Consider the following 17877-nt stretch of genomic DNA (forward strand, 5'->3'; position numbering starts at 1 on the left):
GGCATTTTACAACTGACTGAAATACATCACCATTCCTTTTTATTTTTTATGTTGAGAACAGGGTCTTGCTAAGTTGCTAAGGGTCTTATCAAGAGGCTGATCTCAAACTTGTGACCATCTCCTTAAATTAATACCCAGAGACTAAATTACACCTTTAATATTGGGGTTTTAGAAAAAGGAAGAAAAGATGAACTTGAGGTCTTGGGTGGTAGCTCAGTGGTAGAGCATTTGCCTAGCATGTGTGAGGTACTGGGTTCAATTCTCAGTACAATAAATAAATAAATATCCATCAACAACTAAAAAATATTTTTTTTAAAAGATGAACTTAAGGGCTGGGGATGTGGCTCAAGCGGTAGCATGCTCGCCTGGCATGCGTGCGGCCCGGGTTCGATCCTCAGGACCATATACAAACAAAGATGTTGTGTTCGCCTGAAACTAAAAAATGAATATTAAAAAAAAAAAATTCTCTCTCTCTCTCTTTTTTAAAAAAAAAAAAAAAGATGAACTTGACAAAATTCTAGTGAATGTTCATTGTAGTCTTAAGGGAAAATAATATTTTGAGCATGGTGGTGCTTGCCTATAAATCCCAGCTTTTCAGGAGGCTGGGGCCAATGGACGGATTACAAGTTCATGGCCAGCCTGAGCAATTTAGGATGAGACACTGTTTCAAAATAAACCTTTATAAAGGTCTTGGAGTGTTGTTCAGTGGTTAGAGCCCTTGCCTCCTAACATGGGTTCAGTCCCCAGTATCACTTCCCACCCTTCCCCACCAAAGGAAATAACATTGAGTCTAATAGTACTCAAAATCCTTTACTAAAATGCTCATTAGAAAGTGCTTTTGGAGTTTTGTGTATGTAGCAATGTGACAAAGTGGGAGTGCCCTGGATTACCTTGACTTTTCTCATTGGGTTGTGAGATTTCATACCATACTGTTTTTGTCAGCTCTAACTTTGAATCCTTATAAATGGGAAATAGCTTTGAAGGAGAGGACTGCTGCTATGCAAGCACCTCATTGTTATATGTAGAAATCGCATTCCAGTGGACTGCTAATTTGAACATTGCTTGGAGGTAAAAGTTTTGTGTTTTTAACAGCAGATATTGTTGATAGCTCTGATTCTACTTCTTTATGGTGGCACAGGCAAACCCAGGTGTTGGAGTAGAGGGAATTGAGGATGGTGGCTGCCAAAAGTGGGCCAGATGCTATGACCTACATAACCTGTTAGCTCTGGTGTTTAGGCTTTTAACTTACCTTACTTTTTTTTTTTTTTTTTTTTTTTTTTATGGTACTAGGGATTGAATTTAGGGGCACTCAACCACTGAGCCACATCTCAGCCCTATTTTCTACTTTATTTAGAGATAGGATCTCACTGTGCATCTTGCCCATTGCTAAGGCTGGCTTTGAACTCACAATCCTCCCATCTTGGCCTCCTAAGCTGCTGGGATTACGGGCATTTGCCACCATGCTCGGCCCCATCTTACTTTTTAAAGGGAATTAGAGGCATAAAAAATTATTTACTCTTCTACCAGTTCTTAAGTTGGCATCTACTTAGTGGACTAGGGTTTACATAAATCAGTAAATTCATGCGTATATACATTAAAGTTGAAGTGAGAAATGAAATTGCAAGCATTAATTTATTTTGTTTTGTTTTTTGGTCCCAGCATTTGAACCCAGGGGTGTGTAACCAATGAGCCACATCCTTAGCTTCTCCGCCTGCACTCCCCCACCCCACTCCTGTTTTGAGACAGGGTCTAAGTTGTTTAGGGATTTGCTAAGTTGCTGAGGCTGGCCTCAAACTTGTGACTCTCTGGCCTCACCTCCTTAGTTGCGGGGATTGCAGGCATGCACTACCACACCTGGCTCAAGATTAGTATTTATAAGAAATAACGGGGCTTGGGCTGGGGCTGAGTGGTGGAGTGCTTGCCTAGCATGTGTGAGGCACTGGATTTGATCCTCAGCACCACATAAAAATAAATAAAGGTAGTGTCCATCTACAGCTAAAAAAATGTTAATAAAAAAAACAAAATTTTGTGTTTATCAAAATTGCTAATAATTTATGTATACAACTCTACATCATAGATTTGTTTGCCAGAAAAAAAAATATATATATATATATATTTTTTTAATTCTTCAGTAGATGAACGCAATACCTATAATTTATTTATTTTTATGTGGTGCTGAGGATTGAACCCAGTGCCTTTACACGTTCTAGGCAAGTGCTCTACCACTGAGCTACAACCCCAGCCCTGCCAGAAATATTTTTATTTGGTTCAGTTGACACCTGAGTTTTGGCCAGTCCCAGCAGGAAGTCATACCTCAGAAACCCAGAAGTTGGAGCCTGAATTTAAGCTCCCAGAATGAGGAAAGTGAGGAAAGCAGAGGGTTTGAATAATTGATAAGCTGTGCTCCATTTATTGGTTTTAGTACTGGGGATTGAACCAGGGGTGCTTCACCACTGAGTCACATGCCCAGCCCTTTTTATTTTTTATTTTGAGAAAGGGTTTCATTAAGTTGCTGAGACTTTTTTGTAGCCTTGAACTTGTGATCCTCCTGCTTCAGCCCCCCAAGTCTCTGGGATTACAGGAATGTGCCGCTGCGCCTGGCTCTCGATTTATTGTTAAAAGACTGTGAAAATACTCAGTTGCAGTTCTGATTTACTGCTCTAAGATTTTTATTTTAATTCTTTCATATTCCCAAATTGTACTGCAGATTCAGGTAAAGGAAAATGGAAATACCATGACATTGAACAGACTTTCAATTTATGTATTTATGTATTTGTTTATTTAATTTTTATAGTACTGAGGATTAAACCCTAGGGCATGTTACCATTCAGCTTCATCCACGGTCATTTTTTTTTTAATTTTAATTTTTTGTAGTTGTAGATGGACAGAATGCCTTTATTTGCTTTTTTATTTTTATGTGGTGCTGAGGATCAAACCTACTACCTCATACATGCCAGGCAACTGCTCTGCCACTGAGCTACAGCCCCAGCCCTCATCCACAGTCATTTTTAGTTTTTATTTTGAGACAGGATCTAGCTCATTTTCTGAAGTTGGTCTCAAACTTGAGATCCTCCTGCTTCAAACTCCCAAGTTGCTGGGATTACAAGCATGTGCCACTATGTCCAGCTTAATCAGACTTTTATTATAAATAGTACTCCCTGATGGGCATGGTGGCACATGCCTGTAATCCCAGCAGTTCGGGAGGCTGAAGCAGAAGGATTACAAGTTCAAGGTTAGTCTCAGCAATTTAGTGAAGCCCTGAGCAATTTAACAAGACTTCTGTCTCAAATATAAAAAAGGGCTGGGATGTGACTCAGTGATTAAGCGCTCTTGGGTTCAATCCCTGGTACCTAAATAAATGGTACCCCCTGCCTATTTCAGAAAAATGATGTTTTCATCCTTACCTAAGTATTCTTGGTAAGTAGATGAATAGTGCTAGATATGGACCCTCAGTGGCTTGGGAGGCTGAGACGGGTGGATTGCAAGTCCAAAGCAAAAGCCAGGTGCTAAGCAACTCACTGAGACTCTGTCTCTAAATAACATACATAATAGGGCTGGGGATGTGACTCAGTGGTTGAGTGCCCCCCTGAGTTCAATCCCTAGTAAACCTAAAAAAAAAAAAAAAAAAAGACCCAGAAAATAAAATATCTTATGGTTTGAAGTGCTCACCTTTTTTTTTTTTTTTTTTTTTTTTTTTTTTTTAAAAACAAAAAGAGAAAATAAGGTTGAGAAGTGTCTGAGTGACTTGGGTGAGGCCACCTCACCAAATGGTTTTAGAATTGAGATATCACCCAGCTGGCCCCAGCGCCAAGGCTTCTTTTGTACTATCCTTCATCACTACCCACCACCCAGCTCTGCTTTGCACTCATCTCTGTGAGAACTGAGATAAGAAGGCACAGAGTAGCACCTTATTCCATCTCAGGTGAAAATGTGTGTAAAGAACCATTTTAAATCAGCTTTGATATTTTAAAATCTGAACAATGAAATAAGAATTGAAAAAGATATGTTTCATGGTAGTCTGGAACATCTCTGAAATGACTAATCATGGAAGGGCAATAAGTGATGGCCAAAGATGACTTGTATGTGAACTGGGTGCTTGCTTATATTTTGGACTTTTTGCCACTGCTATAAAACTAACCTAAAATAGACACTGTTAAAATCAGATGTCATGTTTTAATATTAATGATATTCTCTGGCTGGATGCCTGTAATCCCACTGACTCAGGAGGCTTGATACAGGAGGATCCGAAGTTTGAGGGCATCCTGGGCAACTTAGCAAGACCCTATCTTAAAATAAAAATTTAAAAAGAACTGAGCTAGAGTGCCCCTGGGTTTGATTCCCAGTACCAGAAAGTTGTTAACAATAGTCTCTGATCCCCTTCCTACCCAATATTTTACTGTATTAGTTCCACATAGCTTCTGAGTGATTGTATTAAATTAGGATCCATGTACAGAAGTTATTTCCTCAGTAGTAAGACCCTTGCCTTTCAAGAGATCACAACCTGTTTGTCAGAGAGTGATTGTGTCTGCTGATAATTTAATATGCTGGGGAAGGTTAAAGGTCATGCCGAGATTGTGGGCCAGTGTGTGCTCTGTCTTAGCACCAGAGTAGCCCATAGAACCCCCAGAATCCATGCTGAAAATACTGTCCTTTGAATTTTGTGTTGCTTGGAATAACAGAGACTACGGGTATCTATTTCAGCCACCTTAATGTTTCTACTTTATGTACTATGTAAGAGATTTTCATCCTTTCTAATATATTGAGGAAGAAACTGGAGACAAAAATATATTCTTACACAAAGCTTCTTCTCAAGTCAGGAGTAAGCTGAAGTTACTGTTATTCTTTGCAAACAGCTATCAATGAATGATCAGTAGATTCTAGCCTGGCAAATTTATTTTAAAACCATCTGATTATGACCTTTATAAATCTGTACCAGTTACTTTCAAAAATTGTCAATTCTTGACTATTGAATAATCATTGAATAATTTTGTAACTGTTTTGTAATTAAATCCCTTTGGCTTCTAATCCCTAATTCTTTCAGTATACATTCAGTGCTAATCTCAGTTAAGCCCTTTTTTTTCCTTTTCTCTCTTTTTCTTCTCTCTTTTCTTGTGGGTACTGGGGTTGATTCATGCAGGGCCTTGCATATGCTGGATAAACATTCTTAGCACTACATCCCCAGCCACCCCCACCACACCCTATCCTTTTAAATTTTAGTTTTGAGACAGGGTTTCACTAAGTTGCCCCAGCTGACCTTACACTTGTGAAACTCTGATCTCAGACTCTGGAGTAGCTAGAATAAGGTAGGAAACACTATGTCTGGCAATCAAATCTTTATTTCTCTTTATACCATCTGAGTGTTATCACTTGAAAGTTGCTGACATGAAAACTCGTATTTAGCCAGGTGTGTGCCTATAATCCCAGCAGCTCAGGAGGATCCTGAGTTCAAAGCCAGCCTCAGCAATGGTGAGGTACTAAGCAACTCAGTGAGACCCTATCTCTAAATAAAATACAAAAATGGGCTTGGGATGTGACTCAGTGGTCAAGTGCCCCTGAGTTCAATCCCAGGTACCAAAAAAAAAAAAAAAAGAAAGAAAGATGCTCCCCTCCCTAGAGAGTATATGCTAGGCAAGCACTCTCTGAGCTGCATCTTTAGTCCATTTTTAAAATTTTATTTTGAGGGCTGGGGTTGTGGCTCAGTGGTAAAGTGCTTGCCTTGTATGAGGCACTGGGTTCGATCCTTAATACCCCACCCACACATACATACATAGATACATACATACATAAAGCTATTGTGTCCATCTACAACTTAAAAAAAATTTTTTTTTGAGACTGGATTTTGCTAAATTGTGCAAGCTGGCCTTGAATCTGTGCTGTTCAGCCTCCCAAGTAGCTCTGATTACAGGCATATATCATCTCATCCCATGATATGAGATTTCACTAGTCCAGTACCAACATTGTATAGATAAGGAAATAGAGTCTTAGATATGTGAAGTAACTTGTCAAAGAACATGCCTGAAATTGGTGGCAAAGGCTAAATTCAAACCAAACCTAATTTCTAGACTGCTCATCAGCATCCATATTTGCTTTCCCAGGTATTTTTCTTATTAAAACACAAACCTACTCTGACTTATTATTTTCAGCCTTCTGCTTTTCAGTGGAATAAAATTTTTGAGTGCAAAACTTCTCCCACATTTTGAGGTCTAATATGACTGTGTCAAATTTCTTCTTGCTTTGACAGTACATTATAGCCCTTTGCCCATGGATTTCTTCTTAACTATTATACTTGCTCTCTAGTGTAACCACATTTTCCCAGGTCTTTTTTTTTTTTTAATTTAAATCATTTTCCTGCCTTACTATGCTTTTGACTTTCAAGAGCATGATAGTTTTTGTTTTTTTTTTTTTTTTTTAAGACAAATTGCACTATTCACTAAACATGTAACCTTAAGACAAATTATGTGAACTGGTTATAGCCTTATTTAATTCATCAATAAAGGAGGATAGTAGTTCACTTAAAGGGTTGCTATGAAGATTATGTAGATATCTTAGTTCTCTTGAGTATATGCCTAGGAATGGAATTAGTATAGAATTTTTAGTTGAATAGCATGAAATAAGACAGAGAACTAAAATTTATTATTTAGGAGATTTAGTTTTTTTTTATTTTAAAACTAGGCATTGAACCCAGGAATACTTATCACTGAGTATATACCAAGTCCTTTGTCATTTTTTATTTTGAGATAAGGTCTCTCTAATTTTCTGAGGGTTTTGCTAAATTGTTAAGGCTGGCCTTAAACTTGAGATCTTCCTGCCTTGGCCTCACCGGTTGCTGAGATTATAGGCATGTACCACCATACCTGGCTTGTTTAGGGGATTTGGGATTTTCTTTCCCTTTTTTATTGGTTAAGATGTAAATTCTTTGCATCGGGCCTCATGGAGCACTGTGCTCCCTAAGTTTCTTGGCACATCAAAGAAACTGATGGAAAACAAGAGCCTGCATGGCAGTGGCACATGCCTATAATTCCAGTGTCTTGAAAGGCTGAGGCAGGAGGATTGCAAGGTCAAAGCCAACCACAGCAACTTAGTGAGGCCCTAAGCAACTTTCCAAGACCCTGTCTCAAAATTTAAAAAGGGTTGATTGAGGATATGGCTCAGTGGTTAAGTGCCCCTGGGTTCAATCCCCCAGTACCATAAAAAGAAAACAAAAGCCTACAATCAGAAAGGACCAGAAACAAGTAAGGATGTCCCACATAATAAAAGGTATTTGTATTAGATAGGATAACAGAAATAACCCCCACATCTTTGTTGTTTTACTTTGGCCAAAGCATTCATTTTCATTCACTTCATAGATTGGAACTGTGGGAATTCCTTTTCCCAAAGGAATTCAGGTTAGAAAAGGTTAGATTAAGGTGAACACTTATTTCATATTTTTTATAACATAGCCTTTCCTGTAGAGCACGAGCCTTTGGAGATTTGATAAAAAGATTTTCTTAGCCATTCCCTTTCCCAGTCCAAACAGAACTGAGAGGGAGAGAAAGAAATCTGAAGCCACTTGGGAAATTATTTTTTGGTCTTTCATTCACTCATCTCAGAGCAGGCTTTCAAGCATTTCCTTTAACCTTTACTGAAAGCCTTAGAAATGAAATAGTTGAGGGAGAACTTAGTGTAAAGCCTGTGGCGTCACTTGGAGGTCACTCATCACTTTTTCTTTTCTTCTTTTTCAGTAAACGAGATAATTGGGAGAGACATGTCCCAGATTTCTGTTTCCCAAGGCTCAGAGGCGAGCAGAGTCACTCCCAACCTGGATCCTGAGTCCCTGGATTTAGGAAGATCTGATGGGCTCTAACAGTTCTCACTGCAGCCTGGTATCCACCAACTTCTCAGCATGTTGCTCTCTTGGACCTTGGGTTTCCAACTTTTTGGCCTTCAGGACTGGTGCCAGGAGTTGGATTCACCACTGTGGGGAAAAGCAGCATTCCTCCACCTCAGGCCTTGGATAGATTTTGTAAAAGAACAGGAGCAGTATAGGCTATATTTGAACTGTGGGGAAGAGAGCTTTGCATTTTTTATATTTAAATAGGATACTTTTTATATGATGGGTGCTTTGAGTGTGAATGCAGCAGGCTCTCCATTTCAGAGGTGCTGCTTTTGCGGGTGATCTTGTTGTGTAACTAGGATTGGTAATTTGTACTGTTTTCCTGGTCATTTGAAGGTCCCCTTAGTTTTGATGATATTTTTAAAATAGGAACTTTTGATAAAACCTTCCAGAGGCAAACAGCAACAACAACAAAAAATTATCCTAAGCCCATACCAATGCCTCAGAAATTTGGCATGTGTCCTGAAGCCTTTCATAGATTCATAGGAAATAAAGCCAAATGTAGCTCATACTCTTTATAAAAGTAAACTATTAGAAAAATGAGACCATTCCATCATTGAAGTGTTGGAATATAAAGACATTCCAGAGCATAGCCTTTTTGTTAACTTTATAGGTAATCTTCCTGCAGTCTCTCCATACTGACTCCATGTTGAAACTGCTTTTTTCCCTCAGGACCATGGGGTAAGATGGCTACTTACAGGTGACTCTGAAAGGTGAAGTATTAGCTAGGTAATTTTCAGTTCCTGCCATTCTAAAAACTAGCAGTCAGTAAGAGTGCTCTTCCCATTTGTGTTTCCTGGCCCCAAAACCTTTTCCAAGTGGGAGCTTCTCCTTTTAGTCTGTTCTTGTCACCATTGAAGCAAGTTTCCTCCTGATGGTTCAGAAGGCTTTGCAGTTTTCTTTTCTAGAGCCCAGGCAAGCTATGTCAGGAGCTGAGCATAACTGACCTATGCATCAGGATGAACAAAGAAAATGCAGGACTCTATATGGAAAGGCTTTAAGATTCTCACTAGCATAGGTTTGTCCTCCATTCTGTTTACAACCTAAAATGACTTTAGCCTACCCTGTCCTGTATGGGTGACCTAAAACCTAAAACCCAGCCTTTTTTCTAAAAGGCTTTGAGGTACATCCAAAAAATGAGATGGCATCATAGAACTGACCCTCCAAACCAAAGACGCCCTGGTGCTGTTGCTGGTGAGACTGGCATCCAAAGCAGGGGCTAGCACAAACTCCAGCCTGCTGTCTACCAAAGGAGGTACCCAAGGTGGGTACTTTTTTCAAACCCCACTTCATATCCCTCCCTCCAGTGGGATTCAATAATTGTTTCTGGGCCTATTTCAGAGCCCTTGAAATTTTCATTATGTTTTTAAAGGGGGTTGGCCTCTCAGGTGAAATTTCAGAGACATGGCCAGACTTGCTGTACCCTCTTGCCCCAGGGTAGCTGCCTCATGTGGGGTCCTTGCAAGACCCTTTTGTGGGTTGCTTTGCTGCACTCAAGAAGAAAAGCCTCTATGATCCAGAATTGCTATGCACCAAATTTTTGATGCCTTTTAAATACCTTGATGCCTGTAGCATTAGAAATGCTTTCCTATTTAAAATAAAAGTTAAATTTTAAAATAGAGCTTTGTATACTATGTAAGCAGTTTTATATTAGCTTTGTAAGAGTTTTCATGTAAGAGTCAACAATATTTTTTGGCGCTGTAGATAAAGACTAATTTTTGTGCAACATAGTGGTGTTAAAGCACACATCCATTGAACTATGCAAACTAACTTCTAGTGGCAGCACTAAGCAACTGGATATGTGATAGCATGTCCCCCTTCCCTCTTAAACTTGTGCTAGATCTTGGATTGAAGAATGAAACAAGCAGCCTTCTGCTTACTAGAGATGCACAGAGAAATATGGCTGAAAACAGCTTTAAAAAGAACAAGTGTCTTTAGGTTCACATGTGGTGCTGCTGCCGCCCCAGGTCCAACCCCACCAGGGCCAGTTACTGTCACCAGACCTTTATTTGGCCTGGCAGTGAAGCCCTATGTGTGACATTTAGAAAAGATCTTGGTCATCTTTAAGGCCCAGTTGGGCTCAGATTATGAACCCTGTATTTCATAAAATGGATGTTCAGTAAAGAAACTTGTTCTCAGTTATGTTTACAGCACTTGAGATCGTGTTTTCTTGTACAGTTTATATTTTGAAACGTTTTATAGGAGTGCAGTGCTCCTTAACACAAAGGGAAGAAAAGCCAACATTTCAGGCTTCTCCTTAGTTGTAGTGCTAAAATAATAAACGGTGACAGATCAAAAGTCTCTTTGAAAATCTGTCTTGAGTTTTTCTCCGCTTGAGGCTAGTTGGAACTCTTCACTGAGGCCAAAATTAAGGGCACTGTGACTTTTAGAAAGTCCACTTGGTTAGCAACTTTCGTTGATTTTTACAAAGAGAATTCTAAATTCCTTTTGAGGCTTCAGTTCTGCACCCTTTAATGGGTGCAAAGGACATTCCATGATGTTTGCTGGGTATGGGAAAGTTCAGAGTCCCCTTTAAAATTTAAGCCTGGATTTTTGTGTGGGGCCCCTCTGCCCCCTAGTGTTGTCAAGGGATGCTGCAGCACGTAAGAGTTTGTGGTTTTGCCATCTGATATTTGTGCCCAGCTGGCTATTAACCTTGTGTGGAGACACCCCTGGCACAATGTTGTCTCTGAGGTTTAAGTGTCCTGAGGTCAGGAGCTATTTCTCTGCACCTGTCTACCTGCCACAGGAGTAACAGGGATTGTAGAGCACTGGGACCTCTATTTAAAGGCTCAGATGGATGGACCCTTTGATTCTCCCAGGAGTCACACATTGAGGGAAGCAGGGTTTACATTTTAAAAAGAAAAGCAAGCCTGCAGTGTGCCTGTGAGCCTCATGATATCTGAGGACATAGTCCAAGGCAGAACAGACCAAATGCTCTCCGATCTCTGGGTGCCATTCAAGATGCTCATCATCCCTCCAGGTCTCTAGACCCCAACCCCTGGATGCAAGATAGCCATCATCTTTGGGGTGAACAGGCAGAGAAGTAAGGGTGGAACTGGGCTTGGTCTTCTCTATGTGCCTTCTGAGAGCTTTGACAAGCCAGAAAGAAGCCAGTGGATTGAGGGTGCTCTTGGCACAGGAGAGGCATGTTAGCTGAGAATAGATATCAGCTTATTTCCTGGCTTTCTCATCTACAAGCACACCCACTCCTTGGGGGCTTGTAACACAGGGCGAGGTGGATCACCAACAGGCATCAGAGTGGCGTAGTCATCAGGGGCTAGCTGAAGAAAGAACACAGATTTAGGGTAGGGACCTCCAGACTCAGCCAGGCCCCAAATTCCTCAAGCCATAAAACCTCACCTGGTAGGCCTGGAAGACACTGAGCAGATCCTTCATACCAGTTGTGTATGGGACACCCTGCATGCGCACCAGGGCTCCTGGCTGGGACAATACTGAGGTGGAAGTAGAAGCCAGGGCAGCAGGGGGTGTGGCGAGGTAGCCCACAGTGGTTGGAGAGACTGGAGGGCTAGGGTGGGAAAGACAGGTGTTTGCGCTTTGTACTTAGTTCTTCCTTCTTCAGGGGCTTTGGGTGTCACATGCCTGTACTCCCAGCAACTTGGGAGACTGAGGCAGGGAGATTGCAAGTTTGAGGCTGGCCTCAGCAATTTAGTGAGATGTCTCAAAATAAAAAGGGCTGGGGAATGTAGCCCAATGGTAAAGCACCCCTGGGTTCATCCCTGGTAATAAAAAATAAAACCATTGGCTCTACAGTATCATCTCCCATCTATTTTACAGATAGCATCAGCCAGCCCATACCTTTTACTCCTTTGTCATCTCAGAATAAAGTCCAGTCTTCAACAGACCTTGGGTTATCTGGGCCAGAAAGGGATCACAATCCTTCCCCAAACCAGGACAAGTAGATGGTCTGTGGGATTCTGGCAGCAGCATACCTGGGGTAGTAGGCTGTGTAGTTCATGTAGAGTTGAGTGGCTGGCCCTGGGTAGTAGGCAACAGGGGTAGGGGCAGCAGGCACCCTAGCAGCTGGGAGCAATGCTGAAGAGGGATACAGAGCTGCTGTCTCCGTGGGAATAAGGGTTGGGGTGGCCTGGAAGGTGGCGTAGGTGGGTGGTGAGAGGCCTAGAGGCAAGTAGAGAATACATCTGCATGGAGTCCAGTACTGCTCTGGGTGGGACAACTATAGAAATTGGGACATAGAACAGCCTGGTCCCCACATGCCTCTTTCTCCAGCCCCAGGGAACACTCACAGGGCAGTTTGCAAGGTGGAGGGGACATGCCACTGCGGCCCAAGGTGCCACCCATCAGGACACGGCTCATCTCCTCTGTGGAGCAGGGGACCACCTCTACATAGCGTTCCTTCATCACCTTCTTGTGGCAACGCTGAGCAGCAGCTAGGGCCCGCTCTGCTGACATCATCTGAATGAAGGCATCACCAGATGGCCGGCCCTGTACACACCATCTTATAAGCAGTCTGTCTTTTGCAAGAGTGCCTTACCCCTAAAACTCTTCCTACCTGTAAACACAAGTGTCCCCCCTCCCAGCAGCAGTCTCACCTGCTGGTTGAGTACCATATGCACACCATGGGGCCGGATGTCAGCTGCTGCCTCCCCCAGAAAGCTCAGAATATCTTCAATGGTGGCCGTGTAGGGTAGGCCTCGAAGGCGTACACAATCCCTCCCAGGCCCAGCTGCCAGTGGGAATGGGATGGGTAGCAGTGGAGCAGTCAATGTGGGAAGGAGTGGGCTAGATGCATATCGGTTCAGAACCTAGTAGGAAGACAACAGGCTTATCAACCAAGTAGGGCAGGGGCACAGAGGAGTAAAGGTGCATCCTGGGGAAGGAGCACATTGTGGGGTGAGGATCCCTGAGTACTCACCTGCTGCACTTCAGCTGCAGTGCTCCTGAAGAGTTCAATATAGCGCTTACCAAGCATGCCCTTGTGCCTGCGCAGTGCAGCCTGTGCCAGCTCCTCACAAGCAAAGAGGGCAAAGGCATCACCAGTTGGTCTCCCATCAGGATGACGTACAAAGAGCAATCCATCAGCTCCTCCAGTCACTGGGCACTCCGGCCCCAGGAAACCTAGTACATCAGTTGGCCCAGCTGAGAAGGGCAGTCCTCGAAGCCTCAGAATCACTTGGTCTTCCCGTGAAAGGAAACGAGCCACCTCTAATGATGTGCCTGGGTGGGGGCACAGGAGTCAGCTTATGAGTCACCTGTCTTCGTTCTTGTACTTCCAAACATCCAACCATACAGGGGAGCAGAGAGGTAAGAGGTAGTGGTGCGTGGGATACAGGTCAAGAAGCAGGGGAGCTAGGCCCTGTGGAGGGTACACTTACCCCCTGCAATCTTCACAAACTCCTCCCCTGATGCTTTATATACCTGTGGATACAAAGGGAACAGCCCATGGGTCTCCAGCCTGATTCAGCTTTACCCTGCTTCACTCCCAGCCCAAAGCCCCACCTCAATATAACGGATGCCCATGTGGTGCTTGTGTCTCTGCAGTGCTAGGTCCCGCTGCTCGCTGTCCACAAAACGGATGAGGGCCTCACCATTTCTGCGGCCCTGGGCGTTGAGGCAGAGTGCTACACCACCCCTGTGGAGCCAGCACTGTTAGTGCCTCCTGGGTAGGCCTGCCCTCTGGGCCCTCCCATCCTGCCACACCTACCTGGCAATGTTGAGCCCTTTGAAGAAGCGAGCCACATCCTGGTCTGATGACTGCCAGGGCAATCCACGGGCACGTACCACAGTCTCACTGTCTACCACATCAGCCTTGCTGCTATGGGGGCAGGGCACAAAGTCAGGGGTGTCCAGTTGTTGTCACCCCACCCAAACTCCCATACTCACCAAGGCCCCGTCTCATACTTCTGCTTTACCACCTGGGGCTTTGAAAACAATTGACCTGAGAAGAGATGACATGGGGATCAGCAGAGTATGGTGGAGGGGGTCTCCCCACAAAGCTCTACAAAAAGAGGACAGTTGAGGGGGCTGGCTGAGGAACTGACAATGGGGCTTATATTCTCTCAGAGGAGGTCACAAGTGAGCAAGAGGACTTTGAGGAATAGGCATTTACCAACCTTGACAGCAAGTAACAGGATGAGGGAACCTTACCACTGGGCCTTTCAAGCAGCTGGAGGATGATGGCCACCATTGTCTTTACTTCCCAGACCCCAAAGTCGTCCTCTGTGGCATCTGTCTGTAGTCCCAAATCTATGGATAGAGAAGTGACAATAAAGAAATTCCAGCACAAGAGGCCATGGGGCACCCAGCATGAGCACTAATCATGTTCACACCTAGGCCCAAGTCCCCTTCAGATACATGCACATTGGTTTGACCAAGTTCATGTGTCCCCAGCCCAAATGCAGGTCCCCAGTCCAGATGCAGGTAGATGTGCCCACATCCCAAATGTCTACAACATAGAAAAAGAAATAGGTACCCTCAAGGACTCCAGATAATGCAGACTTGCCTGTGTTCACAATACCCACCAGCAGCATGCACATGCTCAGAAACATAAAAAAGCCTGTAGCTGTCCCTCCACCTTAACCCTGTTGGGTCACAGATACCCTGTGCCATGGTGGCCACTGTGAGGTCCCTGGCAGAGCAGGCAGTTGGGTGCTGCATGTGGAACTCTCTGCGGAGGTCGTAGAAGGAGAAGAAAGTGTCGGGGAGCACCAGGTTCTGGGGGCACATGGGAGAGGAGATGAACGAGGAAACTGAGTTGTGTTGCCCACCCCCATGACAACAAGGGTCTTGGGAACCCTACCACATATTGTGCCTTAAGTGGCATACCTTCCTTGAGGCCTCAGGGTGCAGAACCTGTCGCAACAGCTGCTGCCCATCAGTGCAGAGCACATAGGGGCCCCCACCCAGGAGAGCCACATCCCTGTTCACCAGCTGTAAGAACTGGGGATAGGGAGTGAGGAGAGATTCAGTTAAGACACATACACAGACACAGTTCGGTAGGCAGGAATTAGGGCTAGGAGGAGGGAGGGCACAGGCTGCAAAGCTGGTTCAGCCAGATGTTCAGCCCTACCCTGCCCAGGGAGGAGGAGGCCACACCTTCGAGGCCTGTCTCTGTGTCCCAGCCCTCTCCCCAAAACCCTGTCCCAGTCCCAGTCCACTGTCGCCTCCTCCAGGCCAAATAAGGGCAGTCACATAACCGAAGCCCCCATCACACACACTCCAGAAGTCTGGAGAGGGGCCAGAGCAAACACTTGATAGAGTGGGACAAGCAGTGGGAAGGGGAGGAGCAAAGCAGGTTAAACCTGTCCCTGAATAGGCACCACCCTCAGGCAGGTGGGGGAAGGCCCAGGCCTGCCTGAAGGCCAGAGAGCTCATGGTCAATGGCAGCCCCGCCTCCAGATCTAACCAACCAGAGAAACAGAGAAACTCCAAGGACAGAGCTCCACACTTGAACACCAGGGGCAGCATGAGCTTTGACCCACACCCTATTGACCAGCTGGCACCAAGTGTTTGCTCACAGAGGAGGTGCACTCAGGAGGCTGCCCAGCCCCTCCCCCAGGCTCCATCCCTGCTAGAGAACTGGTATAAGCACTAATCACCAATTCACAAACCCTCATCCCACCCCCATCCCTGCCCCTGCCAATTCTGTGACACCTTACAACATGAGGCTAGCAGAGCAAAGAACCCAGCTTTTCCCTGGCACCTCCCTCAGGTGAGGGATAGGCCAGGAACTTTTTTGGAACAGACTCAGAATCTTTGTGCTTCCTCATCAAAAAAGATGAAAGAGTGTGCGTGTAAAGGTACTTACACTCTATACTCAAGAGTCAGTCACAGAATGGCATAGCAGTAAAGAGAACAGCAACACCTCCCTCTTTAGCCAGGCTTAGGAGGCACTCAGCAGGCAGGCTGCCCCAGACAGGGTAAGGACAGCGCCCACGCCTGGCCAGCCGACCAGGACAGGCCTGGACGAGCACCTTACACCTGGCGGCGTCTGCCCTAGAGGCAGACACCGCCCCTACGCCCCCGCTCTAGCAGCCACCCGGGGGGCGGGCAGAGGAGGAGAGCCGTAGAGCCCGGCGACCTATGGCCAAATCAGGGCCCCTCGACTCTTTCGATTCTGGCTGCTGGCTCTGGAAGACCTGACCCGGCAGGTTTAGAGACGTCTCAGCTTCCTCCCCTGCTGGTCGACGACTCGGAATGGATCTGGCAGCCGCCATCCCCTGCCCCCGCCCTAAAGCAGGAGTGGATGCCCACAAAGGTTGAAAAGCAAGGCCAGGCCACCGGGAATGGCCAGCAACACACGTACACGTGGGAGTAGCTCAAAGTTTCAAAGAACAAGACCCTCTCCTACCACCCGGCCAATTGGTCTCGGTGCGCCAGGCCTTGCTTCCTGCCGCTCTCTCGCGGCTCTCTCGTACATCCCCACGGCCCGGGTGTATAGTCATCTTTGCCGGCTCCGGCGCTCACCTGCTGCAGCACCTTGTCCAGTGACTCGGCCCGCGCCAGGCTGTCCGCGCTCAGCCCGCTCGCCTCGCGGCACTGTGGACTCAGTGCAGTTGCCTCGGCTCGAATCAAAGACTTGTGCAGCGTCCCAACCTGCGACAGGAGGGATAGTCCAATCACCCGTCGCGCTCCGTGGGCCCTGAAGTTTCCTGGCGCCCCTCCACCTCTTTTCCACCCTACCTGACGGCTCCGCGGCTCCACCACTTGCCATACAATAAGGATTAAGTCGGTCTCATCAGAGCCCAAGTCCGGCCCCAGCGCACCCGCAGTGGCCCCAAACAGCACGACCAGTGATCCGGACCCGGAACTGGGGTCTTCTGCGGAGTCTACTGCGGGGTCTGGGCCAGGCGACAGGGGCGGGGGTGGCGGCGGCGGCGGCGGCGGCGGCGGCGGAGTCATGGCCGCAAAGCAAGGGGGCGCCCGGCCACACACACGCGGACCAAAGAGGCGCACGCACGCACCGTCGGAAGGCCGACGCGGTTGAGCTTGGGCGGGACACCTTGTGTTGGGGGCGGCACCTGCGGCACCTCTGGCGCGGTGGGCGCGCCGAGATCCGCCCGCGGCGCCCCGCAGGGCGGGGCGGCTACCGGCCTCCGCCCTCTGCCTGTGTTACCTGCCGGCCTGGCGGACCACGTGACCCGGGGCGGCCCCTGAAATCTTGGGGTAGGGCCAAGGAACTCAGACAGAATGCAGGAACTTACACTCCCTATAAGGGGACGCGCTCAGGATCCGGACCCTACTTTCCGGTCCGGTCCTGCCCAACTGTGGTGAACCCAGTTTTTCCTCCTTTCGCTCGGACCTTAAGACCTTCGCAAAAGAACGCGCAAGACCTGAGGCCTCTTCCGGTCCATGACGGTCACGCCGGACTTGTGGAAGTCACCAGCAGTCCAGGGGCTGTGGGGGTCACGACGGCCGGCCGGGGTTTATGGAAGAAATCATCAAGGGTCAAAGCGGGCGGTGAGAATTACCACGTATCACTTGGAGGCTTCCGGGAGAGATAGAGAATGGAGATGGCGAGGGCGGCAGAGATCAGGAGTCCTTAGAGCTTTGGACGGTCAACCCAGATCACAGCAAAGGATCTGTCCACATAGGTGCAAGGGCCGGCCTTAACACTGGGGTATGAGGAATCCCTTTTCCCCCAAACCCCGAGTGCTGCACCTTAGACGAGGCTGAGCCAAATGGTCCAGACCTGGGGCTTCAGTGCTACCTCATGTAGGGGCGCCTGCCTGTTTTCGTCGCTTCGTTGGACGACTGTCTGATTGCCTGGAGATTATGAGTGTGCTGGCGGTAGGAGCTAGCGAACTTCTGACTCCATCCCTTGTCCATTGGGGGCCAACAATCCTATTCTAAATAGTCCCTTTCGCCCCCTCGCGGCTTGGTGAAACTTGACGGCGCGTTTTCAGACCGCCCTGTACTTCCCTAAATTCTCCCGTTAGGTGACTGAGAAATTTGTAATCCGGCGCGTAGGGCTCCAGCCTGGAAGGAGCAGAGACGTGAAATTGCCAAACCCAACCCGCGTC

At 46.3% G+C, this 17877-nt stretch overlaps 2 protein-coding genes across 6 annotated transcripts in view; one reads left to right on the forward strand and one right to left on the reverse strand.

Moving 5' to 3' along the window:
* The window catches only part of Nfatc3 (nuclear factor of activated T cells 3), a 100285-nt gene extending 91047 nt beyond the window's left edge, over positions 1-9238 (forward strand). For 2 of the 3 annotated variants that reach the window (XM_076837423.2, XM_076837425.2), the window contains one exon: positions 7722-9238. In XM_076837423.2, coding sequence (XP_076693538.1) covers positions 7722-7843 — 122 coding nt within the window. In that variant the 3' untranslated portion in view covers positions 7844-9238. The remainder of the gene's footprint in view (positions 1-7721) is intronic. The other variant, XM_076837424.1, reaches the window with a different exon arrangement.
* Positions 9239-10113: 875 nt separating this feature from the next.
* On the reverse strand, positions 10114-16756 carry Esrp2 (epithelial splicing regulatory protein 2). 3 transcript variants are annotated; one of them, XM_076837427.2, is made up of 15 exons: positions 16538-16756; positions 16322-16450; positions 14681-14794; positions 14455-14569; positions 14003-14101; positions 13739-13793; positions 13560-13670; positions 13355-13487; positions 13231-13273; positions 12771-13072; positions 12448-12660; positions 12142-12340; positions 11827-12013; positions 11237-11402; positions 10114-11157 (listed from the first exon to the last, which is right to left on the reverse strand). In XM_076837427.2, exons 1-15 carry the CDS (start codon positions 16754-16756, stop codon positions 11068-11070), a joined length of 2175 nt encoding a protein of 724 aa, XP_076693542.2. In that variant the 3' UTR covers positions 10114-11067. The 3 variants fall into 3 exon arrangements, with proteins under 3 accessions (XP_076693542.2, XP_076693541.2, XP_076693544.2); XM_076837426.2 differs by having other exon boundaries at positions 13560-13700; XM_076837429.2 differs by lacking the exon at positions 11237-11402 and having other exon boundaries at positions 11062-11153; positions 11823-12013.
* Between the last annotated feature and the right edge of the window lie 1121 nt (positions 16757-17877).

This window comes from Callospermophilus lateralis, chromosome 18, assembly GCF_048772815.1.
Source record: "Callospermophilus lateralis isolate mCalLat2 chromosome 18, mCalLat2.hap1, whole genome shotgun sequence".
Lineage (NCBI taxonomy): Eukaryota > Metazoa > Chordata > Mammalia > Rodentia > Sciuridae > Callospermophilus > Callospermophilus lateralis.